Source organism: Branchiostoma floridae, chromosome 2, assembly GCF_000003815.2.
Source record: "Branchiostoma floridae strain S238N-H82 chromosome 2, Bfl_VNyyK, whole genome shotgun sequence".
Classification (NCBI taxonomy): domain Eukaryota; kingdom Metazoa; phylum Chordata; class Leptocardii; order Amphioxiformes; family Branchiostomatidae; genus Branchiostoma; species Branchiostoma floridae.
In genome coordinates this window covers 23,523,461-23,548,616 of record NC_049980.1, presented here as the reverse complement: position 1 = coordinate 23,548,616, position 25,156 = coordinate 23,523,461, and the positions used below count along the sequence as shown (strand labels likewise).

Genomic DNA, 25,156 nt, shown 5'->3' with positions numbered 1-25,156 from the left:
ACTGCCTAACAACAATGAAAAGACCTACCATTTTTGTTTGACAACCTCTCTACACATGTGCAGTTATGTAGCAATTCTATAACACTTAACTATGCTTGACCGATGAAGGTAGTACATTGATAAAAAAAGGCAATTGTAGCATTCAATCATTTTATCAATTCTTTCATCATAGAACAAACTCTTCCACCAGTCTAGAGGATATGCACAATGGTTGAACCCATCCACCACAAGTTCAGAGCAATGTGTAACACCACTATCTGGGTAACTTTCAAGTTTAATGATTCTCGTGAAAAAATCTTTGAGACCTCATGACAAATGTTTGATATTTCTACATTTGAAACACACACACACTTAACACTATCAATGACCGTGACCCCAAACATACATGCTATTTTCACATGTGCAACATTTCAAGGTTCACCTCTAACTAAAGGGCCATTCAAATTAAACACAGTTCCGGTACTGTACAACATACAGTAGAGCTTTAACAAGGTGTTTACAGTACCACATTTACATGTTGAACAAGCAAATAATTAATTGATTTTAAGCGTAGCAAAAGTCAATGCATCACTTTTGTTACCAACTTTCCTGTGTACGGTCCCTGACAAACATCTTTCAATGTTTGCAGTAATTTGGCTTCTCTTCTTACCTACAATGAACAGTTCCATAGACCTGGGGTAAATCAAGTATTCTAACCTTATTGCAGAGTCTGTTATTCAGCTGCCATCAAGCTTACATGTACAACAACAAGTAACTGTACCAAGAAGGGAATACAACGCTTATGTTTGGCTTGTCTGTATTCTGGTGAATTAGCAAACAGGATAGACCAAATCAAAAAGTTACATATTCATTCTCATTATGTTATTCTCTCTGTGTGGGTAGGCTCCAAGGTCCTAAACAAACAGGATACATTTTGCCATAGGTCTCCTGCAGTAGTCTGGGTACTACTTTCAATACTTACTGATGGCTCAAGCAAAAAGAATGAGCCAGTGGTAACTATTGGGGGTGGTACCCTGGCTACTCCTGCAGGCAATTCTTGCACACATGACCAGAGGAGTTAGTCCTGTGGGAGTGAGGGGTCGGGCATGGTAGGTGTGGCGCTTCCCATGGGTAAGGTGGGGTCAAAAGCAGGTGGTGGGGTAACAGCTAGTGGGGGTGAAGCACCCCTGGGGTGGGCTGCCTCGCCCCCAGCGGGGGGAACGTCACACCCGACTCCCGGCATCCCCTCGGATGGTTCCACTACAGCGGGGGCTGGAGGCTCCTGTTGTGCAGGTTCTACCACTGCTTGTGAAGGGGAGGGCAGGCTGGCCTCCTCCTGAGGGCTGGAGCTGCTGGAGCTGGAGGTAGAAGTCTGCGGTATGGCTAGCACTAAGTTTGCAGCTTCTCCTGCAGTGGATGGAGGCTCTGTTTGACTGCCCTCAATGGCAGACTCTGCAGAAGCTTCTGTCTGCCAGTGTACCGGGGGAACCGGCAGCTGGTTACTCTTCCCTGTTACACTGTCCTTCGACTTCTGACTGCCAGCAAACCTCTGCTCCTGTGACCTCTGACCTTTAGGTGAGCCCTGCGGGGAGGATGTTTTGGAGGGAGGTCCAGAGGAAGGTCGTGAGGAGGGGCGACTGCTGCCTGGGCTCCTGTTGAGGATGGTGACCGGACGATCCCAGGCCTTCAGCAGCTGCTCACCCACCTGGGGCTCAATCTCCTGTGGAGAAAACAAAATGAGAACATGAATGTGTGTCATAAAGCAGCAATTGTTTATTACAAGCACTACCGTACAACAGACTGAATCACTTCATTACAAGCAACAAGTCAGTGAAGTGTCTTAATAGAACCAATGGATATTCATATTCACAACACACACAGGTAACAAAATTATTATACAACATTCATTCAACAAAGATTTCTTAGAAAAGTACCACCAAACGTACATTCCCCCATGATGCATACCTGTCCGTCCCGGCTGATCTGGACCTTCTTGTTCTCATTCCATGGGTTCAGGAGGTGGTGGGCAGCTTGGAACGGGATGCTCATTCTGCAACAGGGAAGATGTACCTCTTTATTACCAACAGTAACAAACTAACACCACAAACATGTATGGTGTCAAGAGTGACAAGTCAAAGAATACTGTGGGATAACATATCATAAGTTTGTGAAGATTAGGCATCGAGGAATGAACTACAGAATGAATACACCACTGGACAAGTTTTCTGAGAAACAATTGATCTGGCATCTTTCTCTTCAGTTGTCTGAAATAACTTTACATACAGATTCTAGGGACAGAGGAGAACAGGGATAACATGTTGTAATGGCTCTGAACGAAATGTTGGAGATGAATGTAGAGGTAGAAGTAGCACATCTCAATCCCTACCTTTTAATCCACTCTATCTGGAAGGCTCCTCCAAGAGAAGCTGAGCTGAACTCTGGAACCTTGTCCTTACTGATAGAGGAAGCCATGCGAGCATACCCTGCAGGAAAATGTAAATGTTGTCCAACAAAGTGATTGTAAGATTGTATGCAATTAAGCCTCAGGCTGCAAGATACATACTTCATAACATAATTTTCATCAGGTTGGTAGAATATAGGATATGAGAGAATTCTTTTCCAGAAGCTCTGAGTCTGAGAGACATTGAAACGTAAGCCAAGTAAGAACCTACTCATTGTGGAAAAGAATTCTCCTATATCCAAGATACATACTATCTATTATAACCATATATTCATACATAAAAACACTGTTATACTTCAGAAATCATCTGCTATACAATCAGGGCAAGAAGTTCAATAAATTCTCATCATTGATCTCCAGTCTGTTGGTCAATAATATTTAAGATTTAACATCAAAGTCAACTTAGTCCCAAAAGATTACATTGTTTATGGCAACATCACAAATGTATGTACAGGTATCCATGTGTCACAAATTTGTTCTCACCTTGAAAGTGCCCACTACCTTGAACCGAAAACACCAGGTAGACATTCTGGCAATCCTGTTATAGAAACAAGGAGATTATTGAAGGAAGGTAGCAACATAAATACAATTTTAATGTTGTGAGTAGAGTAATATTTCACCTTAAACTGGAACAACTTTTTGTTTTAACTTCAAAGGCACACTGAGGTATTCACACTATGGAATTGATTCAACAATGGTATTTAGAAGAATGGGGTTTGTTCAGTGGCATTTGCAACAACACTAAAGGTTTTGCCACTGACTTTAAAAGCCTTGTTGAGTTTCTTCTCATTGCTGGGTGTGGTTGCCCAGATACTCTGGTTCATGGCGATGTCCAGGTTCCGTTGGTTGTTACACTTCAGGATGAAGTAACGGTTGGGATCTGAGACACCAGCTCCTGGCGAGGACTTGTCACTTCTGTAATACATGTAGAAATATCATTGGTTAAGGGATTTATTATTAGAAGAAGTAAAATAATACGGGCTTACCATATTATCCACTTATTATTCCAGCGTGCTAACAATATGTACAGAGAACATAGCAAGAGGTGATCTACTATAGATCTACTATAGGTGACAGTAACAGTAACATTGAAAAACAAACTTGAAGCAGCAAATGAAATGTTGAAAATGTATGATGGAAAATATATTTTTTATGAAGGGTTGGCATCTGTAGTCTTACACTCATGTAAACTGCACATACTAAAGTGTCCCACTCACGTAAACTGCACAAACTGTAGTTTACCTTACACACCAATTCAATAATGGCAACTATACCTGACATTTGGAGACTGTTGTGGAGTCCTCCCACCCTTGGGGCTCACAAAGGGGGGTGTCCTGACCCGCTGTGGGGGTGTATTTCTCCCCCCACTCCTACTGGAGGCAGAGGAGGGTGGGGTCCTCTCCCCGCCCCTGGTGTGGTTGGGGGAGGGGCAGGGGCTGGTGGTACAGCTACTGGTGCGACTGGAGGCCTGGCTGCTGTTGGCTGACGCAGACTTCACCGACGAGCGATCTGAACGGTTGTCAAACTCTCGTGGAGACCCTGTGTCATGTGTGCAAACATAGACTTGTCATTTCCAAATTTCAAGTAAGCACTGTAAGAAGCCCTACATTCAAATTGTCACTAGATATACAGTAGTTGAAGGAATACTCTGCTTTGTTTAAAAGAATGCATTTCTGGGAATATTTTGTATGTAGCTCTACATCATCATCATTACACATGTGCTAAGACTTCAAACATTTATCAGAATTCCATGTGAAGTGAAAGTAGAAAATGACAGATGTTTAGGGTAGAAATGAAGGGGACTTTACTGTAATCCCTCTTCAGGATTCTCTTCTCCCTGTTGGCCGGACTGGTTCGTGGGTAGAACCTGTGACAAGTCAACAGCACATTACACCACTTTATATGTACATCAGGAAGGAAATCCATAAATGTGTCAGTGATTGAAATAACAAAACCACAACTCAGCAGGAGCACCCATGTACCTGTCACCCTTGTTCTCCTCTCCCACTGGCACAGACTCATTAGACTGAAATGACAGAAATTTCACTAGTAAATAGAAATTCAGCTGTAAATAATGGTGTGAACATCTTTTTCAATTAGATACATGTTCTTAGTTAATGCATAAATCTGCATCAGGCAAAACATTTTCCATGACCAGACTCCTTTCAAGTACAACACAAACCTGAAGTAGAATTTCACAGCAACATTGCTATAGCTTTGCTAACTATACTTGTCTTACCCTACAAGACAGACTACTAGTATATTGCACAACTTTGAAGATATCAACATCTCCACAGATGAATTTGCTTTTGTTGATGGCAAAGAACAACAACAACAAGGAACAGGGAACTTGGAAACATATGCATGCTGGGACCGTACTAACCTTCCACAAGGCAAGGAAGGAGGGTTCAGGTACTTGGTTCTATGAAATATAAATGTTCCTGGTTTACATGCTTCCTGTCAAATGTCTATAGGTCAGGCTTACATCTTTGCATCCAAAGGAATGTATGCTAATTGATATACTTTGAGTTTGCACAAGCACATTAGTGCCAGAACTTCATGTACTATGTACTCAGTGAGCATTATACAATGTATCATGACGCCTCTTATAAACATAGAAAGGACCATTCTGATGGAAAGGGACTGGGTAATACAGCTACTTGAGGGCATGTTCCACACTGCTGTGGGTAAGGTGTCATCAACTCTCTACACTGGTACTCTTAAGTCTTTGTGTGACATTTGAAGTGTGCAATTGCAAATCTATGACTACAAAGAGCTGCAAAAAAGAGATACAGTCATCATTACTGTAGAAATACACTGTGTAAACAGCTACACCCTGTGTGACATACATACCTCAGTAGAGTTCTTTCTGCTGCCTCGCTGGGATCCATAGGACTCTGTGGCTGAAGAGGAAAAATCCCAGTTAACTGGGACAAAGCAAAAAACAAAACAGAGCAGAAGGAAAGGGAAATACAGGGTGGGGAGTCAGTATGGGATGAATGGAATAGGTTATTAAATGGCAAGTTGTGATGGAGCGAAATGATGAAATTCAAGTTTAAGTAGGAATGCAGAAAAGAAGTTAATTTTAAGGTTCTACAAATAGGTTGCACAACATTGTGAAAGATTTATTGCACATAAGATTTTACAACAAATATTACAATTGCATTTCTGATCAGCTTGAATTTGTAGTCTTTTTACCTTCCTATGATTATGGGCTGTTTATGAGCCAAGGTCTAATAGGCTAAGTGTTCAATCACAACTGTAAGATTAATGTTTAGCTAATTACACATTGGGCGTGGCCTCTGCCCTATCCCAGAAGGCTGTTGGAGACCCAGGGCCTGCTCTTCGCTGGACAGCACACCAATCACAGCTCGGATAACACCCTAAAGAACATGAGAAGACAATCATAATATAATTGATGCAAAACTGCCACTAACTTGGTTGTATATGCGCCCAAAATAATGAATACCCCTTTATAGTTTACTTTTCGGATTAACTATTGAATCTACTTGCGGTAAGGTGTGCAGGTATACTGTAAATGCAGAAATGTTCGCGGTGGATTTTTATCGAACACCCCAACACTCCAATTCCCCGCTACCTCAAAAGTAAATCCCCGCGAACTTAAATGTATTTACAGTATGTGAATAGTTTTCCATGATCCTTACCTCGTCTACCTGTGACCATGGCTTGGCAGGTGCTCTCATACGGCGCAGGAAGAGAGAATGCCACTTAAACCGCAGCTGTAGCAGCAGGTGTGCCGCCTGAAAACATGACAAAATGTCATTTTAAAGATCCAATCTGTTAATATAATGACGCTAATGATGTTGTGTATCATTCATTACTTAGCTTGGTGAATAATTTGCTATCATTAGTCAACCACCTTACCTCTGAATCTAGTTTGAATGAAATCCAGTCGTCTAACTTGGTAGTGGCGCGCTTGTTGTTCTCCCCCTCCTCCCCTCCACTGTCACTGTAGTTCTCAAACTGGTCGTCACCTGGTGCACAAAAACTCACAGCTCTGTAAACTACATCTTGTCTATTGAATGAAGAATCAACTTAAGGTGTTGCTTATCTGAACCTAAGATTGGTGATATACTACTGGGAAAAACAATGTGGCAGGAATTCATTACCATTCCTTTCTGAAAATATCTGACAAATACCAAATTTGAAAGTAAAGACTAGCTCCTCACCCAAAAGTTGTCACAATGAGAACTTATGATGTAAATGGATGTTTTACGTGTTAAAAATCTACATGTAATCATAACAAATTTGACAGATCTATTAAATTTTTGTTTAGAGCTCACCCCCAGGTCTGTTGTCAGGGGCGTTGGGGTCTGTCAGAGCGTCCAGTGGGAGACGAGATGGGCCGGCAAATATGGCGACTGTCACTGGACTCATCAATGTGCAGCATCGCACATAGGCATAGCGGTGTGCTCTGGGGGAAAATCATACGATAAGTACAGATCATACCTAAATCATCAGGAAAATAGTGGTCATCTGTATATGTATTACCTTACTGGCTAACCCTCTATTTTAGTATGGAAAATCTGAAAGAAAGAAATTTTTCTAGTGTTTCAATAAACTTTGTATAAACCATCCTCACCTTGAGATCTCCTCATACACTAGCCAATCAGTAGGCAGCTTGGTGACGCTCTGGGCATGGGACAGCGCTACTGTGACCTTTGGGTTTGCCGCTTGTCCGAGAACAGATGTGTTGTGGAAACGAACACTCTTCTCCATCCTAGAAACAACAAACAAACACTACCTGTTACAGAATTCAAGAAATAACTTTTACATTGCTTGAGTAAAGTCAATCTACTGAGAAATCAGGAAAGCAGTATAAGTATCAAGTCAAAATCAGCTGTAAACAACTCATAAAGTATTGGTCCTTACTGTGTAGTCAGCCAGAGGTTTTCCCTGTCCACTCTGACCATGTTGGGATAGCTCCCAGCACACAGGGCAGCCTGGAAAAGATAGTAAACTTGATAGCACTTGACCTAACGGGAGGTGCCCCAACACGGTACGCTTTTTCTTGCGCTCAAACTTATGGCGCTCCATCGCTAGTTGCCTGAGAGTGGTCAAATTTTGATGACTGAATTTTTTACTCATAGATTTGAACAACATACTTGAATAAGAAATGCATTCATGTGGTTCATGAACCTTTCGCGCTGCGTGTTACAAGCGGCAAACACTGAGAGACAATTTCGTGTATGTAACCTTCCAATTTTGTGCTACGCTGGACAGTGTGCCTAACTCGGTACGTTTTTTTTTATATTTTGCTCTCTTCAGAAGTAAGTGGTAAATCTAAGTACACAGAAAAAAATTAATAGTATGATATTTTAGCTTTCTTTTGACAGTAAAATCGTGACTGTATGTACTTCTTGTCTCACATGAGGAAGGCTGTACCTAGAACAATCCAGCTGATGTTTTACGGGCAATGGGCTGAATGCACTGATTGTGAATGCCCGACTAAAAAAACCATTACGAAAAAACGACACCGCCAACATCAACACAACTCTGTCTGATTATATGAAAATATCATCTACATCTCTCTGTCAAGTCTTATTTTCATAGACAGCACGAATCATTTGTTACAGTCAAATAAATCTTTGGAGCGTTCTCTAGTCTGCCACATTCACGGCCACACTCCCTTGGCAGTACAATGGTGGCAATGTTTATGTCGCTTCCTTTTGGTTGCTTTTCTACTCAACAAACATTTGAAGACCCATATTCATAGTGTTTTATGGAGATTTATTTATGTGTATCCTGGCAGTTGTGTGACTGCTTGGATGAGTTCGTATAGTTATCGACACGAGCCGCCAATACGCAGAGGCCGGTGACCGCAGTGATTCAGCACTGTCAACATTACTGTTAGAATTCTGCTCTTAAAAAAACATGAAGTAAATATGTTAAAGTTCACTCGGAATGCAAATTAAAGCTGTGTGCATGGACTTGGTTTATTTACCTTTGTAATCAGCATAGTCAGTGGCAACAAACACGGTGTACTAATGGATAATAAGATCAGCAAAAAATCCGTACCGTCTTACGACGGGGACCGTCTTAGGGCGGCCCCCGTTACATGTAATACTGGAAATGCATCTTGAATGAAAGGGGGGTCCGGGGGTTCATTAATATACTCCAGATATTTGTATCTGTATCTATATACATGTATAGCTAGAATAATCGCCTTTCAGAATACCACACCAGCTTGGCAAGGCACACAGCAGGTGGTCAATGTCCTGTCACACCTAACCTTTGCACATCCAACTGTAGGTGCTGCTTCACCTTAAAGCTATCTAATGATGAGGCTTCTCCTACACTAGGTGATTCTAGTAGGACCAAACTCTAGTAATTGGACCAAGGGATTATGTACTGTACTGATTGCGTGAGCTCTTTCTTGGTCCTTTACCTGTAATCCTGTGCATTGTACCATCATGTCAAAGTCAACACTGAATGACAGCAGTAATAGTACAGTTGTACCTTAATGACTGCCCAGTTCTCAGAGTTGGTGTTCAGGTCCCTGATGTCCCCCCCTCCTCGTGCGCGTACAAACCCAGAGGCCCGCAGCTGGCCCAACAGCTGAGTCCTGCAAAACAACAAATACTCAGTGTCCTGCCATTTTGACTCAATGGTCCATTCCATTGAGTAATACCACCAACATAAAATGTGTTGGCGGTATGCTGCAAGGCCATGACATTGTTTTAAGTACTAGTAGTAGAATCCACATTGCAGTACTATGCAAAAGTGTCAGGACATAAAGATGTGATATACATCTGTCTGTATTGGAGTGGTCATGCTTGTTATTTGGAGAACATGTACACTGAATTCTGGGAATACACAATTTTAAAACTGTTACATTTCCCCAAGAAACACAACAGACCTGACTCAGTCTACATAAGTGCCCTATTTGGCAGAGACTGTCATTCTCGTATTGGACTATTTAGCCAGAGCCGAAGCTGTAGGATTTTACCATGGTCATTACTGACCAGAGGAGGCCATATAAAGAATACTAGAAAATTCTCATCATGTTAACACAAAACCCACCTCATGCCGAAGATCATCTCCATGGTGGCCTGGCAGAGGAAGTTCTTCTCACAGAAGCTGCGCTCCCAGCCATCACTCTTGGCCTTCTGCCAGCCCTACAAGTGCAATACAGCAGGAAATGAAGGACCGATATTTGCAGGCAAATATGGAATGTTTCCCTTCTTATCTTTTACACACAAAAATTGTCCTTTGTACTGGTGGGATTCAGATTGTCCTTAGATGTCAAGTCAAGTCAAGTAAAGTGGTAGAAGAGCCCTCTGGTGACACTTTCTATGATAACATGCTGACCTGAAATGCTCTCAGGAGGGCCATGTGATCGCTGTAAGCACCGGCAGAGAACTTCTTCCTACAGTACACAGCTGCACGCTTCTGGGATGGCTGGTTGGGCAGGATAACTGCAGACGATACAAGGGATTGGCTTGCACAACTTATGACAATCACAAGGACAGTGATGGTCAAGATGATGAGTATTGAGTGAAAGGCATCCATTGTAATTTTGCCTAAGGGCTGGATGCAGCATGTATGTTCCATCCAGAAAGACATATTGACAGACATGAAATATACATACGTATACATGGAAAACAGTAAAGGACAGCCTCCTTACTTTTTAAAATACAATATAAAACATAGAAACTGGTGACTTTTAATATTGAGCTGGATGTACTTACAGGGATCCCTGTATGCCAAAGCACAGGCGATAGTGAGGACAGGATCCAGACATTTGAGCACCACAGAGTACAGCACCATCTTGGCCAGTCTGGGCTCAATGGGCAGGTCCACCATGTGGTGCCCCAGCTCTGTCAGGTCCTCCCACATGTCCAGGGCATCTACCGTCTAACATACAGGACATAACAACACATCATACTAGAGCACTTGTCAAGGAGACCTTTAAATGCAGAGACCTTTAAATGCAGGCTGGGACTCTAGTTATGGTCATTTATTATCTTCAATCATACAGGAATAATGGGATTCTTCAAAACCTGTTTTTTTGACAACTGTAAGCAAACTGCTCTTCATAACACCTCTCCAACAGATGAATCTGAAAAAATGATCATGTGCACATGCACATGCATACCTTCAGCAACTGAACAGCATTTCTCAGCACCAGGAAAGCAGGTGGTTCAGGCGCCTTGGCAAGGAACTCTGCAATGGGGGTGTTGGGTGCAGACAGGAGCTTGGTCTGCAGACAAAGTTCCTGAAGGAAAGAAGGATGAAAATGGTTACAACAGAACAAATGAAAAAAAAACTATGCTCTCAGTTTAAAAAAAAAATATCTTCCTATACAAGACCAAAGAAAACATCTTCTTGATGATTCAGCTTATCTTTAGCTTAAATTCCAACAGCAGTAAAAATTTCCTTTATACAGGTTGTTGACTACAAAATGCATCAAACTTTTCTCCTGCACCTGTAGCGGAGTCCTGAGCAGCTCAGGGTCCTGGTACTCCTGTAGGCTCTCGTACCTCACTCTGCTGAACAGGTGGAAACACACACCTGGCCGACACCGCCCTGCCCTGGGGACGGTACAAATAACCATGTTAATTAATAGAAAATTGCATTAAAAAATAAAGTGTGTGCACAATATTTGCATATGCACATGTTTTCCATTACAACAGTTACTGTAAGATGACAACAAATCTAAAAAAAAAAAAGCATTTACCTGCCCTTCCTCTGCTGGGCACTGGCTTTAGACACCCACACGCTTTTCAGCATAGACACTGATGTCAGAGCATCAAAGGATTTCTGCAAAACAAACAGACCAAAACTGATAAACACAGAAATATTTGTTTCAAAAACAAATAAACAAACAAGGACAAATAGAAGACATGGTGATGAAAAAACAATATGTTTTCCGTTATTGCTACAGTAGAAGCCGTTTATTTGCACACCCTATTTGCCACTATATTTCGTGCAATAATCCAGCTGGTGCAATAATGTGATGTTATCCTGCTAAACCGCACTGGTTTGGGATTTTGGAATTCCGTGCAGTTAACAGAAGTGTGCGTTAATCTGTTATGCAATTAACTGGCTTCTACTATACAGGAGGCAGGACTTTAAACTATAAGTTACTTTAATCAAGGGGCATATCCTCCTTTGTACCCGACCATAACAGTGAGGAAAGAATTGGAATATGTAGTTTGTACTGTGCATATCATGGTGGTCTTACCTCTTTCACTTTTCCTGAGTCTATTACAAACACCACATCATTGATGGTCACACTGGTTTCAGCAATGTTGGTTGACAGGATCTACAAAATTAAAAAAAAAGTAATTTACAATCAAACATTTCACACAGATTACCAAGAGCAAATACAAAAACAGCAGTGTTAAAAACATTTGCACAAAATGTTAAAAAAGTCCAAAGGTGCTTGCTTTCATTTAACCTACAATTTTCCTGACTCCTGCAGGAGCCTGCTGGAAAACCCTTTTCTGGTCCCCTGACTGCATGGCAGAGTGTAGAGTGTACACCTGGTACCTGGATGAATGATAGAAAGACAGGCATTTTACGCAAACAGAACTTTTTATCTGCACAAGATATTAACAAAGAACACATTCAATCAATCGGTCGCTTGCATAATCATCATGGCAATTTGGCACATCTTAAATTTTTTTAAGACCAAACATATAATTTTGTGAAATATATGTATGCAGAACTTCTCAATATCCACCTATGAGCAAAGAAGCTTATAATGTGCTTTAATCTATCCATTCCTTTTTTTTTTCCAAAACATGGATAAAGAAACATATAACGTAAGGTTACCAGTTTACGGTCGATTTGTTAATAATGCCGTTTTATGGAAAACGCGCAGGTCAGGAAGTGAAAAGCTGTCCTTAATTGGAAGACATCAAAGTCGGTCTGCGTCAAGCTCTGTGTGGCATCATATTTCTTCTAAGGATTTCTCGCCGTATGAGCGTCTTTAATAAACAAGTCTGCAGCCAAGAATTCTTCCAGGGTGACCAATTTACGGTCAGTTGGGTGTTTCTCCATGAGGTTATTTTTCTAAAGGACATATATCTGATCATTTCCCTTAAAAGTCCCCCACGTAGTTCACTGAGATAACACAATGGATAAATTGTTTACATATGGCCATGCCGCCACTTTGCATCGCCGCTAAACGTTATCGGTAATTCATCTTTGCCCCAACAGAACGCCACTCAGAGCGCCATGCTGTTCGACAACTTGCACAATGCTACTCATAATAATGGCAACGCATTTGGATGTTGTTATCACCTGTATAGATAGGAACTAGCCTTGAAATGCGATCAGTATACATGTGGCTTGCTCACGCCGTGCCCTCCCCACATAAATTAGCCCCAACAGTGCCCCTTGCGACAATTTCTCGCTCTCCAGTGCACCAAGCTTTAACGGGCAAGTCACATGATGCAACATGGCGTTCGAAAACTACCCGCTCGGCGAGGACAGTCACCTGTTTTTATGCAGTTTATAAGAGTTTCCTTGGACAACATACATAAAATCACCATGCATTCTTGAGATAAGAACTCCAGGTTTGGTTTGAGGTCATGTTTCAATTCATAAAGAGTTTGTTGGATTTTAAAGAGGGGACGAAAATAGCCGTCTAGAATTACGATCAGAACCGGGTCATCTGTAATAGTGTTGTGCGCACTCAAGCGTAAATGTAAATTGTTGTCGGACTTTTCAGACGTGATTTGCTGGATGCAAAGTTATAGGATAAATAAGGCAAGACACATAGATGATATAAACGTACTTCTTTCCTACTCAAGAGAATTTTCTTTTTTTACAATTGACCTCGAAGTCTGCATCCACCAATACGTGACCGTAAACTGGTCCTGCACGTAAACTGGTAACCTTACGTTAGTATTGGTCCTGGTGGTACAAGGAATCAGCAAACTGTCTGGAAATTGAGTTGTTGGACAGAGAGAACTAGAGAGAAGGCCCTGAATTCCTACCTGCTGGTATCGGAGAACCTCTTGTCGTCCCACATGATGGCATCTCGCAGGGTCACTATCTCCTCATAGCCAGGTAAGAACACCAGGATGGCTCCTATCACATCACAACATTGTCACATTACAGCACTTCTAAACTATTCTCATAACTAATAATGTTGTTGTTGTTGATAGCAAAAAATAAGATGGTGGGTATGTACATTTCCCTCTTTGAAACACCTTTGTGAAATGTACCCAAGATCAGTCTGGTACAACTATCAAATCTTAATATTTTGAAAGTGCATAAAATACATAAATGGCTAACATCAGCTCTGTGCCTAAACATGTTACAGGAGACCAACAAAAATTCATGTTTTCTATACATTTTCACCAGAAAAGAGTGAAGTGAGGAGACATAGAGGCACCCACCTTCCTCCTGGCTGCTACAGATGTTAAAGAGAAGACACAGGATGAGGTCCAGGTCCACATGTTCATCATCAAAGCTCTGGTGGTATGCCTTCAGCAGTTCCCTGTCTTCTGTACTCAACTGGCTGCTCTCACTCACCAGCAGGGTGTCATCACTCACTGTGATCTCACTGGATGCTCTGGGCAATAATACAGTGGTGATAGTATTATACTTTTGAACACTATCACAGATGTGATTAGACAAAAACTACAAGAGAATTTCAATACAGAGAGGACTTTCTGTGGAACAAACTGAGAACCATTCTTGGGAGCTTAGAGTCTGACTAAAATACCAGTGTCTTTTTTTTTCAGATCGAGAATACTTACATGTAAGCTTCTAGCACCTCCACAGTATCTGTCTGGCCAAACTTTCTTGCCCAGTCAAGTGCAGTCCTGCAAAATGGAAATTATCCTTACAAAAATTGTACTACTTGTGTAAACCTGTTAATGTGACCTAAACAAACATTTTAACTTACTTTATCTCTTGTGAGCCAGTACACTTAATATCTCTGCATTCAAACACAGAAGTTCCAGTTTATAGAAGAGCTTATTGAAATGCAGACATAATGCATTGATTTCACACCCTATTGGTTGATGGGAAAATTCAGATCACACAAGTGAATACACTTTAGATCAAACATACAATCCGTTGGGTGCTCTGAGGTTGATGTTGGCTCCCAGTGCTAACAGCTGTTCCACTGCTGCCATGTTGCCTCGACCAGCGGCAATCATCAGGGTGGTGGAGCAGGTCTCGCTGTGCCGATAGTCAACTGCAAGAAAATACAACAACTCCTGGTATACATGATAGATATAGTTCTGAGCACTTCTCCATGTAGTGTATTTCACCTATCTTGATTGAATGTTAAAACTGTTTTCTTTATCAAAAAAATCAAAGAAGCAATACAAGCCTAAAAGCTGTCATTACTTCTCAAGCTTTAAAGTCAAGAAAACAAGTACATGAGATTTCAAACAGTGTGACCATGTACTATAAATGTTGAAACATGCTGTGATGTTCATGGTACCAGACATAACCTCTTCTCTAGAAACTTAAACTAGTTACCACAAAAATGCTTTTTCTGACTTTCGTTTTGCCCACCTACCCCATTGTTTCAAACACGGATTAAAAACCACTGTAAACCCTCCATTTTCTATGCAAAATTAAGTCCCTTCAAAGGCATTTACACTGTATTACAGCAATGTAATGGAATTAGATATCAAGAATGTATCTCCCCTGTGAGAAGATTACGTAAACAGGGAGAATAAAGGCTTGTGTTGACCTTACCGCTGACATTCTCACTCATGATGAGATGGAACAACTGCACATAGGCATCGGCATCGTTCTGGGGTAACCATAGAAAGTTGTAACTTGTAAGTACTCATCCTCAGCACAAATTGCAAATCAACATAAAACACAGTATAGTTTGAAAGCACTAGTATGTCACTTTAACTTAATGATGATTAGAAAAATAAAGTAAATATAGTAATCTGTTACGGTACTGACTTAGGCAATGCTATGTAATAGTTAAAGCAAGGTCAGAGCTACTTTATGTGGATTTTGGTACAGCCCCGCCCTCCCAAGCATTTTGTTGGAAGCCCAATGGCAGAGTCCAAGAGCTTTGATAAGATGGGAGAAAAGATGGCTAGGAAAGGTGGCTATGTTCTAAATATTGGATAAAGCTTTTCAAAGAAGGTCCTGTGATTAAAAAGAAGAAACCTACATTTAGCCAGGCAGTCATGATGCACTTATCCATCTCCTGTATCAGCCAGGGTTCCATCTCACTCACATCCCTCTCCTGTAGGAGGAAAACATTGGTCAGTCCTCCTGTACTCGACAACACTATCTTTAACAAGCACAAGACACAAAACTAGATGGACTGAGAAAATGTTAATATGCTTGATTATTTGTACAACTTAGTGGTTAAGACAACAAAACTTTACAATTTTAAGAACATACAATTTTATACATGGCAAGAAATTGGACATTGTGAAACATGGGGCATTTCCAAACCTAACAGAAGACCTAACGTAGAATGATATTGCACCCAAGGGAATTCACCGATTTTTGCAACACAATCCACCTTACATGCCAATCAGGTACTTGAATTTCATGTTGTCTGGGCTGGGACAGTATACACATTTTCCATCAACCCTTCGTCCAAAACCCTCCACAGCTTAACAAGGGACACACGCCATTCTGACACAAGAGGGACACCGAGTCTCAAGCAAACCTTACATAACGGCATTAGCACGGGTGGTCCTTCTTAACAAGACACAAGACACACGCAACCAAGTTTTTCCACCTTACGTTACGAGCTGCGATTTTTTCGTCAACCCTTACGTTACGGAAGCCTGTCCGCTATCTCGAGCTGCGATGTTTTCGTCAACCCTTACGTTACGGAAGCCTGTCCGCTATCTCGAGCTGCGATTTTTTAGTCAACCCTTACGTTACGGAAGCCTGTCCGCTATCTTGAGCTGCGATTTTTTTGTCAACCCTTACGTTACGGAAGCCTGTCCGCTATCTCGAGCTGCGATTTTTTAGTCAACCCTTACGTTACGGAAGCCTGTCCGCTATCTCGAGCTGCGATTTTTTAGTCAACCCTTACGTTACGGAAGCCTGTCCGCTATATCTAGCTGCGATTTTTTAGTCAACCCTTACGTTACGGAAACCAGTTCAAGCCAGTTGCGTGTCCGCTATCTTGAGCTGCGATCTTTTCGTCAAACGTTACGGATGTGGTCCAGTGTGTGGCCCGTTGACGGAAGTGGTCAATTATACGCAAAATCCAAACACTCAGGGCCCCAACGAATATCGAAACAGTCTATATAAAGACACGAACATATGAAAAAATGGAGCGTTTAATACCAGTCCTATAATCTTTTAAGGAGACACAGCCCGGTGTGATTCTTTTAGTTCATGTTTAACGTTAACGTTACCAGAATCGTTGGAGAATGCCCCACTGAGCATCATGCACGCCTGGCTTGGCACGTGTTGAGCAAATGTGCTTCCAAGTGTAAACTCGAAGGTCATAACAGTTACTACACATTTTACCAGAGAAACATTGTTTTCGAAATGTTTTAGATGCTATATGTAATATTTTTACGAGAACTTTGCTCGGTGACAGCTTGTGTACTGATGACTGCTAAATTCTCCCAACAGCCGGATTTTTCCAGCTGTGGGCTCTCCGGCTCCTTGCTCCGACCTCACATTTCTTCCCCCTTCACAGCGTTCTTTAGAGGAAAATTGGACATGTAAGCTCCCAAAGTTCTGCACAACATTTTGAATGTCGGAATATTAGTTCTCCTTCTGATGGCCAAAAATCACTACCTAACAAATGAAGTCGATTTTGGTGGTCATTTTCAAATTCGTCAACCTCACACACGAAACAGCACCAAACTGGGTGCAACGCAGACGTGATAACGCCAGAGGGGACGTCCCTTTATACAGCTTGGCCCCGTGGTAGCCACACAGGACCACTTCCGTAACGTTTGACGAATAGATCGCAGCTCGAGATAGCGGACACGCAACTGGCTTGAACTGGCTTCCGTAACGTAAGGGTTGACAAAAAAATCGCAGCTCGAGATAGCGGACAGGCTTCCGTAACGTAAGGGTTGACAAAAAATCGCAGCTCGAGATAGCGGACAGGCTTCCGTAACGTAAGGGTTGACAAAAAAATCGCAGCTCGAGAAGGACAGGCTAATAATCCGTAACGTAAGGGTTGACGAAAACATCGCAGCTCGAGATAGCGGAACACAGCAGGACCTGGACTTAATTGACCACTTCCGTAATGCAAGGTTTGACGAAAACATCGCAGCTCGATATAGCGGGCAAGCAACGGGCCATGAACGACACCGGGCAACCTGTTAGTCCTCTGTACTGAAATTCCCAAGGGAGACATGAATGAACCCCTGGTGTACATTTTACTCGTAGCCACTGAAGGCAGACTGTTATGAAAACACAATGATGTATTTAAATCGATAACCCGTTGGTTTGTAAGCTTATTTGTAAGTTTTTGAAATGCCCCATGTTTCAGAATGTCCAATATTTTGCCACTACTGTACAATTTCCCTTACACAATAGCCAAGCTTCATAATTTATGCTGGAACATGTCTTGCAGGCAGTCAGCACAATCTTGTAATTATGTAAATGCATCAAACCTTAACATGCACTGCAATCCAAGATGGGTGCTGGTAACAGATTTTACAGTCTTTTTGTAAATTTCACCTCCCACCATGTTGTCATCAGTTGATGGTTGGACAATCTTCAAATACTGTATTTTTCTTTTGTACACTTGAACAAGTGGATGTTGTTCAAACTACATGCAAGCAGATGACAGCAGAACCTTAAACTGTAACTGTCATGTTTGGTTAGTATGATTAAAATCAATTCAAATCAACAGGGAAATGATAGGTAAGTGATGATCATCATGCACATGCCTGGGGGATGTCCTGTAGGTCGCTGACCTCATAGTCCTCCTGCTGTGCTGTGTCCAAGTCCTTCTCAGCCAGGTGCTGGGTCAGCTGTTCTTTGGGACTAACCACTCCTGGGGCAGGGGTGCCGCTCTGTTGGTACCACTGGTCTAATGAGGACTGCTGTTGTTCCACTGAAGTTCAATATGTCAATGTGACTTATCATTTCTATGATAGTGCATTTATAAGTAGACATTGTTACTGCCATGAAGGAAGTCAGAGACCTGCAATGGGGGCATTGTCTGTGTTTGTGTAACCTGAAATCCTTTTTATGGATTTGTTTGTATTTTGGCAAGTTGGTGATATTCGTAGTAGCGAGGGTATCAAAACCTTAGCCAACACTATTACTACTTCACCAAAGTCCTACAGAATCTTATTGAAACTTTAATATTGCCAAATAAGTTTGTTTTATTACTCTGGAACAAAAGTGAAGTTTGCATGACCCAAAGAAACTCACATTGTCCCCTCTCTTTCTTGTACTTCTGCATTTTCTGGTTGGAGTAGTTGGTGCTGTGAAGACAAGAAAACAACATCAACTATAATGAGTTATACTTCCAATACTTGATATAAAGATTCACAAAGAAAATATCTCAACGGCCAAATAGATGTAATGGGGGCTTCACTTACCTTCTTAAAACATCTTCCAAGAAAAATTCTGTCACATCAAACAGGTTTCCTGAAACTGAAGGAAGCAGACTTTGATGAATTAATTTTGGGCAACGATGTTTGTAGTCCAATATGCAAGTTCCTTAACCAGAAACCATCTGACATTATTTTTTTGTATCTATCATTTTAATGTGCTGCACAAGAACAGTCAAACCTGCCCGAGCGACCACCTCTTCTCAGCGACCACCTGGCCATTTCGACCACTTTTTCTCGGCCCCGATTTATTTTCCCATTGACGTAAGCATTAAGCGACCTTTTCTCAACGACCACCTGGCCAACGCGACTGCGACCGGCCCAAATTGGGACCCATAACGACCGCATCATTTTCAAAATTGAGGTTTTCATCAATTTTTTATGATAACTAGCACGATTTTGTGCCGAAATCGGCCAGTTTTCGTCGGATTTTGGGGTTAAATTTACAGTTTACAGTGTGCCTGTTGTATTTGAGATTAAAGACCTCGCTTCTTTGCGTGCGTGCAGTGTGCTTGCTTTATGCCATTAAGCACAATGGAAACCATTTATACTTTCCATCGGGCATGTTTTGAGTCGATACTCTTCTCAGCGACCACCTGTCCAAAATTTTTCCGGTCCCCCGGGTGGTCGTCTTGGGCAAGTTTGACTGTATATGAATCTAAAACAGTATTACAAATTGTCTGTGGCCATGTTTTTTTCTCTAATTTTCTCTTAGTTTCAATCTATTATCCACTAATCTGAAGATCTACACAGCATGTTGGACTTCCCTTCTACTATGAACTATGCAGCTCTAAATCCTCACCATTGATGATTGGACAGCTTCCGAAGTACTGCTGGAACAGTTCAGTGTTGAGGGTTGCACTCATGAGGACAACCTTCAGGCCCTTGAAGTAGCCCAGCATCTCACGCAGCTTGATCAGCAGGAAGTCACTAAACCTGTCTCGCTCATGGATCTCATCCTGGAAAGTAGAGTAACATGCTGTTGTGTTCCACACCTTGAGTACTTACAAAAATGCACCAAAAGAACTTTTCAACAACCACCAAAGGCACTGGGAATGAAGCTAGTGAGGGGTCATTCTGGGCAAAACATTAACAAATGCAATCTCTTTGTCATCCATTGTCATCCTTTGTTCAAGTGGGCCACAGAGCAACTGGTTTTGTTAAGAACAGACAGATTGACCACATGACAAGCCAATTACTTAATTCTCACCTTACTTCTATCACGACCAAAAAAGTCAATGCCCAACACATGGTTTACTGGTCCTTACCACAATGACATGTGTGATGGTAGTCAGTGCACTGTCCCCTCCCATCAGAGTTCTCAGCAACACACCATTGGTACAGAATGTCAGCAAGGTTCTCGGAGACACCCTGCAGAAAGAATTCAATCATCATCCATTGGGAACAATCGATCTTTGGGACATGGTTGTTACCTTGTAGACATGTTCTTACAAGAGCACAAAGGAAGGGAAATATTCAGAAACAAGTGTACAGCACAGAGGATTGTTTCCAAGTCAACAATGCTGCAGTACCTGCTTTCCAGTCTGATCTGGTAGCCCACAGTTTGTCCAATCTTCTCTCCCCTCTCACTTGCCACCCTCTCTGCCACTGTCAGGGCAGAGATTCTGCGTGGCTGGGTGCAGATGATCCGACATGGCCGATTGCTACGTTGGGCATCATCTAAGATAAACTGGGGGACCTACAAAACAGGGACAAAATTGAGTTCGTACAACCCTACAGGAATAGTGCAATGATTCTGAAATTATAGACTAAACCTGTTTCAAAATAAAAAGACAAGGAAGAAAGGTTTGTCTTTGCTTCTACTGGGTAATTTACTATGACAGCCAGACTTCCACTCAGATGTATTGCTTTCTTCATATTCTTTGAATCTTTGAGACACATCTTTACCTGAGTAGTCTTCCCTGACCCAGTTTCCCCAGCAATCAGCACCACCTGGTTCTCATTGACAGTCTTGACAATGACTTCCTGGAGGACAGCCACAGGCAGGGTCCTGCGAAAGTTGTCGTACTCCGACTGTGACCGGGGAGGGGGCACCTGCTGGATACCGTTGTTCAGGCGACCGTTCAACCCTGAAGCTCTGTTCCCATCTCTACTGTGTCCTGAACACCAAGAAATGTCATGTCATAAAACAACTGAGCACTGCTTTTTTCCACTTAAAAAAATGTGTGTTTGAAATTTTGGTAGCATGTAGTCTTTACCAGCATCATTATTTTAGGTCCATATTCAGGGCGCATGCTTTGCTTCTCATTCTGTTACATCGAGGAAGGTTAGACATCCAGGTAGTAAGGTATGCAAGATAACAACTATGCAAGAAACTGTAATAAATCTATCCAGTTGGTTGAGTAATTTCCACAGTACCTTCTCCTATCCCCCTCTCAGTCCTGGGCATGAGCTCTTGTCTCTCCCTGCCAGTGATAGGGAACCTCTGTAGGAGGGTGTGCGTGTGGTGCCTGGCACTGCGGCACAGGCTGAAGGTGGCTGTACCCAGCCCCATCGTCCGGCTGTCCTTCTTGAAGATTGTCAGGTAGCGGTTGCTGCCCTTTCTGTTAAGATAACAGGGTGCATTGTTGGCATCTACCTCTGAGTCACTGCACAGGATTGCATAGGCTGCTGTGTTTATATTGCATTTCTATGCTAAATAGTTAAATTAGGATATTGGCACTCAGAGTAAGTGGGGCAACACTCACCCTCTACTCTTTGTCTTGATTCCCAGGCTCTGACAGTATCTGTGGATGAAGGCTCTCTCTACTGACGTCAAACTTGATGGAAATTCATACTCTGAAAAAAGTTACAGAATTAATCGTTAGCTGCATATGCAAAATACTCAGTAAGGATGTGATGTAATCAAATATAATGGCTGTACACAGGGATTTCGTGTGTTCAAACACATCAACACTCACCTTTCTGACTCTCGTTATATCTGAACTTCTCCACAGCAATCCTGACAGCAATCTTTACCTCCTCGTCAATGCAGATTTCTCTCTTGTGCAGAGGTGGCGGTCGCCCCCCTCTCTTCCCACCTTCCCCACCCTGAGGCTGAGGAGAGGCGCTTCCAGGACGAGACATACCAGATCTGAACATACAACACAAGTCAGACTCAATCCTATAAGTTAATAACTGGATGAATGCAAGTCTCTGCAAGGACAATCTTTTACCTTCTAGAAGGCTTTGTCTCAGTTAATATCAAATGCTGTATGCGCTTCTACAAGACGTTGTAGGGGGTGAACAATGTTCTTGAATAGTCTGGCTGAATAGACTCTCCTTCGTCTGACTATAATGGCCTTCGAGTGAAACTAAGATCAGCTGGAAGATATTTTACAGCTTTTCTACAACTCTTCTATAATATATAACGTTAACGTTAAATCTGATTATGCCCTGCACATGTATCACTTGTCAGCTATATGATAATGACACAAAGGTTGTCTTTTTATACCATTATCAATCAAATCAATCAATTTCATTCATGATATTTTGGACTACTTTTCGTAAACTTCTTCTTCTTCTTATCTATGTACAGGGAATTACTGTGTAAGGTTCACAATCGAAAAATACACTTTTCGGAAAGAAGGGACACCACCATGTAATATCTACAAATATAAAGTTGAATTGCCATTAGTACTATTACATATCAACGTTACACAACGAAACGAAACTTGTGTACAACCCCCCTCCCCATAAATTCATAATTTCTTCAGTCAAAAACAATGGCGCTATGTTATTTGAGGGAGGGGCTGCTTTCAGATGAGAGGTTCGCGACGTGTACCTGTTCCCTCCTCCCTGGTGCATCCTCTCCCCCATCCCCTGCTGACCCACAGGAGGAGAGTTTCGAGATCTGGGTCTCGGAGGCGGTCGGCCTGACCCCCGGCTCGCCATTTTCTCAAAGTCACTATCTGTGTTTGGCTTTTTAATTTACTGCTTTCCCTCCCCACATTCCCTAACTTACATGGTCTATAGTCGTATGCAAATGATGCAAGGCACATGCTTAGAATACGTGGGATACAATACAATTAATTTTTTGATGAAAATCTTGTCTGTAATAACTGATTGATAGTTTAATTACAAATTTGAATTATATTGTTAATAATTAATCTAAGTCATGTACAAGAAAAGGAACAGCCATCTAGACTGTACGATTTACATTTTGGGGAGCCACTGTTAACGTTAAGTATCATGGTTGGGAACGTATTTTGTCAGTGCTCTCAATTCCATAAAATTCACCAATAATAAATTTTATGTTATACTTAGCTGTCATAATTATATCATAAGACAACTATTCTATCCTTAATAACGCTATTGCAAAAAATATTTTACCTGCAGACAGAGATAGACTTGTCCAAAATGGCGGACGCTGATGCGGAAGTACCGTGTGCTGTAGTAGTATTCAGCGGAAAAAGAAAATCTGGCAAAGATTTCGTGACTGACCAACTTCAAAGAAGGTGATTTTACCACTGACAGAATGAGGTCAATGCTGTTATTTTCAATTGATTCACAGTGCAGTTTTTCGCAAGTTTGCAAGACATGGTCTCTTGCTCGATGTCGTAACGTTACCATAATTTTGATCACATCAGTAAGTTGAGTAACGTTTATATCCCTTATATTGTTGACTTTTCTGCAACGTTTTTGCTTTCCAGACTTGGCGAAGATAAATGCGAACTAATCCGTCTTTCAGGTCCACTTAAATCCCAGTATGCAAAGGTAAGCTTAAAAGCTGAAAAGTCCATTGTTCTAAACATTTTGAGTGTAAAACGGGGGTCCCGTGCTCGAGGAGGTGCCTCGACCACGTTAATCAGCTTCATTACTCAACACATTGGGTACCTGCCTATGGCACTGGCTGCAAATACACCCGATATTATTATTATTATTATAACAAAAAAAACACGTTGCACGGAGAATACCACATGCATGCTTTGACATCATTTGCTGATCAAATCTTCAAAGTATGAGAGAGATTTACTGGGGAAGTGTCAATTTCCTCCTCCCCGCGACGCCCCTAACGGTAGAAGTGTAAGGATAGTGTCAATTTTATATCAGTCATTCATTGACATACATAGCTTGAAAATGTCCACACCTTTTTTCATGTTATGAGTGATAGCTAGCTACTCAGCTTAAAGTTTAATCATGAATCAAAGTCACTGGCTGTTCCTTTGAGAAGTTCTTCTTTCTCTTTCATTCAGGAACACGGCCTTGATCTTGAACGCTTGTTGGATGCATCAGAATACAAGGAGACCTACAGGTTAGACATGATCAGATGGGGAGAAGAGAGGAGGAACCAGGACCCAGGGTACTTCTGTTCCCTAGCAACAAGATGTCCTGGAGCACAAAAACCTGTCTGGGTCATAACTGATGCCAGGAGAAAGACAGATATTCAGTACTTCAGGGGAAAGTTTGGGACACGTGCAATCAGTGTCAGAGTGGAGGCTCAGGGGGAAGTAAGGAGGAAACGAGGATGGGTGTTCACGTCAGGTGGGCAAATTGCCTGAGATTCGAGACAAGATGTAAACTGGTACCATTCTTAAGGGTCTGTCTGCTGTTTGTCCTTCTATAGTATTCTCCAAGCAGAGGTTATGGTCAGTGGCTACTGGCTAGTAGTGGCCATGATTTTTTTCGCCTGCCTTCATAGTGGCCACCATGTCCAGAGAGGGCAGAACAAGCAAAATAATTGACACTACTATCCCTCTTACCAAAACCTTTGCTTGGAGAATACTCCTTTGGCAGAGAAGGAGTTAATGTTAGGCAAATTTTGAGGTGAATTTAATGAAAGCTGGCAGTGCAGTGTTTTTTTTAGCTGACCAGAAGTTTGAATTCGCTCCTCATTATTTTTGCTGAAGAGAAATAATTTGATAGGACTCTGTTTTGTTGTTGTTGCAGGAGTTGATGATGCAGAGTCCGAGTGTGACTTGGATGAGGGAGTGACATGGGATGTTGTCATCGCCAACAATGGGGAACACACACAACTCAGGGAGCAGCTCGATCAACTTGAACATTCCATCAAAGAGAGACTAAGAAACGTTACCTTAGGCTGAAGAAAAATTTCTGATTAATAGTTAATGATACCAGGCACTTACAATAATACGTTTCAATGTATGCACTTTAATGTGCTTAGTGCTTACTCAAAGTTACATTTATGACTTCATTGGGGAACAATTAAATTAAAACTCCACAATTACCTTGGTGTCAGTCA

At 41.8% G+C, this 25,156-nt stretch overlaps 2 protein-coding genes across 7 annotated transcripts; one reads left to right on the top strand and one right to left on the bottom strand.

Moving 5' to 3' along the window:
- Positions 1-136: 136 nt before the first annotated feature.
- Positions 137-22,922, bottom strand: LOC118409255 (3'-5' RNA helicase YTHDC2-like). Of its 5 annotated transcripts, none has more exons than XM_035810131.1 (42): positions 22,739-22,922; positions 21,876-22,048; positions 21,663-21,753; positions 21,334-21,518; positions 20,863-21,074; positions 20,487-20,653; positions 20,223-20,325; positions 19,757-19,913; positions 18,943-18,997; positions 18,773-18,825; positions 18,283-18,449; positions 15,570-15,644; positions 15,134-15,191; positions 14,495-14,621; positions 14,179-14,244; positions 13,816-13,991; positions 13,411-13,504; positions 11,869-11,956; positions 11,649-11,729; positions 11,142-11,224; positions 10,890-10,995; positions 10,560-10,679; positions 10,153-10,318; positions 9,773-9,879; positions 9,485-9,579; positions 8,921-9,026; positions 7,334-7,404; positions 7,044-7,181; positions 6,745-6,875; positions 6,326-6,435; positions 6,106-6,201; positions 5,727-5,823; positions 5,294-5,367; positions 4,824-4,862; positions 4,423-4,466; positions 4,249-4,307; positions 3,715-3,979; positions 3,202-3,355; positions 2,924-2,978; positions 2,366-2,462; positions 1,945-2,029; positions 137-1,699 (listed from the first exon to the last, which is right to left on the bottom strand). In XM_035810131.1, exons 1-42 carry the CDS (start codon positions 22,846-22,848, stop codon positions 1,058-1,060), a joined length of 5,178 nt encoding a protein of 1,725 aa, XP_035666024.1. In that variant the 5' UTR covers positions 22,849-22,922; the 3' UTR covers positions 137-1,057. The 5 variants fall into 5 exon arrangements, with proteins under 5 accessions (XP_035666024.1, XP_035666025.1, XP_035666026.1 ...); XM_035810132.1 differs by having other exon boundaries at positions 5,294-5,343; XM_035810133.1 differs by having other exon boundaries at positions 18,310-18,449.
- Positions 22,923-23,269: 347 nt separating this feature from the next.
- On the top strand, positions 23,270-25,141 carry LOC118409264 (phosphomevalonate kinase-like). Of its 2 annotated transcripts, none has more exons than XM_035810152.1 (4): positions 23,270-23,411; positions 23,607-23,670; positions 24,150-24,438; positions 24,844-25,141. In XM_035810152.1, the coding sequence occupies exons 1-4, from the start codon at positions 23,314-23,316 to the stop codon at positions 24,996-24,998; spliced, it is 606 nt and encodes a 201-aa protein (XP_035666045.1). In that variant the 5' UTR covers positions 23,270-23,313; the 3' UTR covers positions 24,999-25,141. The 2 variants fall into 2 exon arrangements, with proteins under 2 accessions (XP_035666045.1, XP_035666046.1); XM_035810153.1 differs by having other exon boundaries at positions 23,299-23,436.
- Positions 25,142-25,156: the final 15 nt, after the last annotated feature.

Bases quoted from the DNA above. Each gene is read 5' to 3' on its own strand.
- LOC118409255 (XM_035810131.1), bottom strand. From the start codon at position 22,848: ATGGCGAGCCGGGGGTCAGGCCGACCGCCTCCGAGACCCAGATCTCGA. The intron at 10,996-11,141 runs GTAAATGCTTTT...TACCGTCCCCAG, and splicing joins GCCCAGCAGAGGAAGGGCAG to GGCAGGGCGGTGTCGGCCAG. The intron at 10,680-10,889 runs GTGCAGGAGAAA...TCTTTCCTTCAG, and splicing joins TGCTCAGGACTCCGCTACAG to GAACTTTGTCTGCAGACCAA.
- LOC118409264 (XM_035810152.1), top strand. From the start codon at position 23,314: ATGGCGGACGCTGATGCGGAAGTACCGTGTGCTGTAGTAGTATTCAGC. The intron at 23,412-23,606 runs GTGATTTTACCA...TTTGCTTTCCAG, and splicing joins ACTGACCAACTTCAAAGAAG to ACTTGGCGAAGATAAATGCG. The intron at 24,439-24,843 runs GTGGGCAAATTG...TTGTTGTTGCAG, and splicing joins AGGATGGGTGTTCACGTCAG to GAGTTGATGATGCAGAGTCC.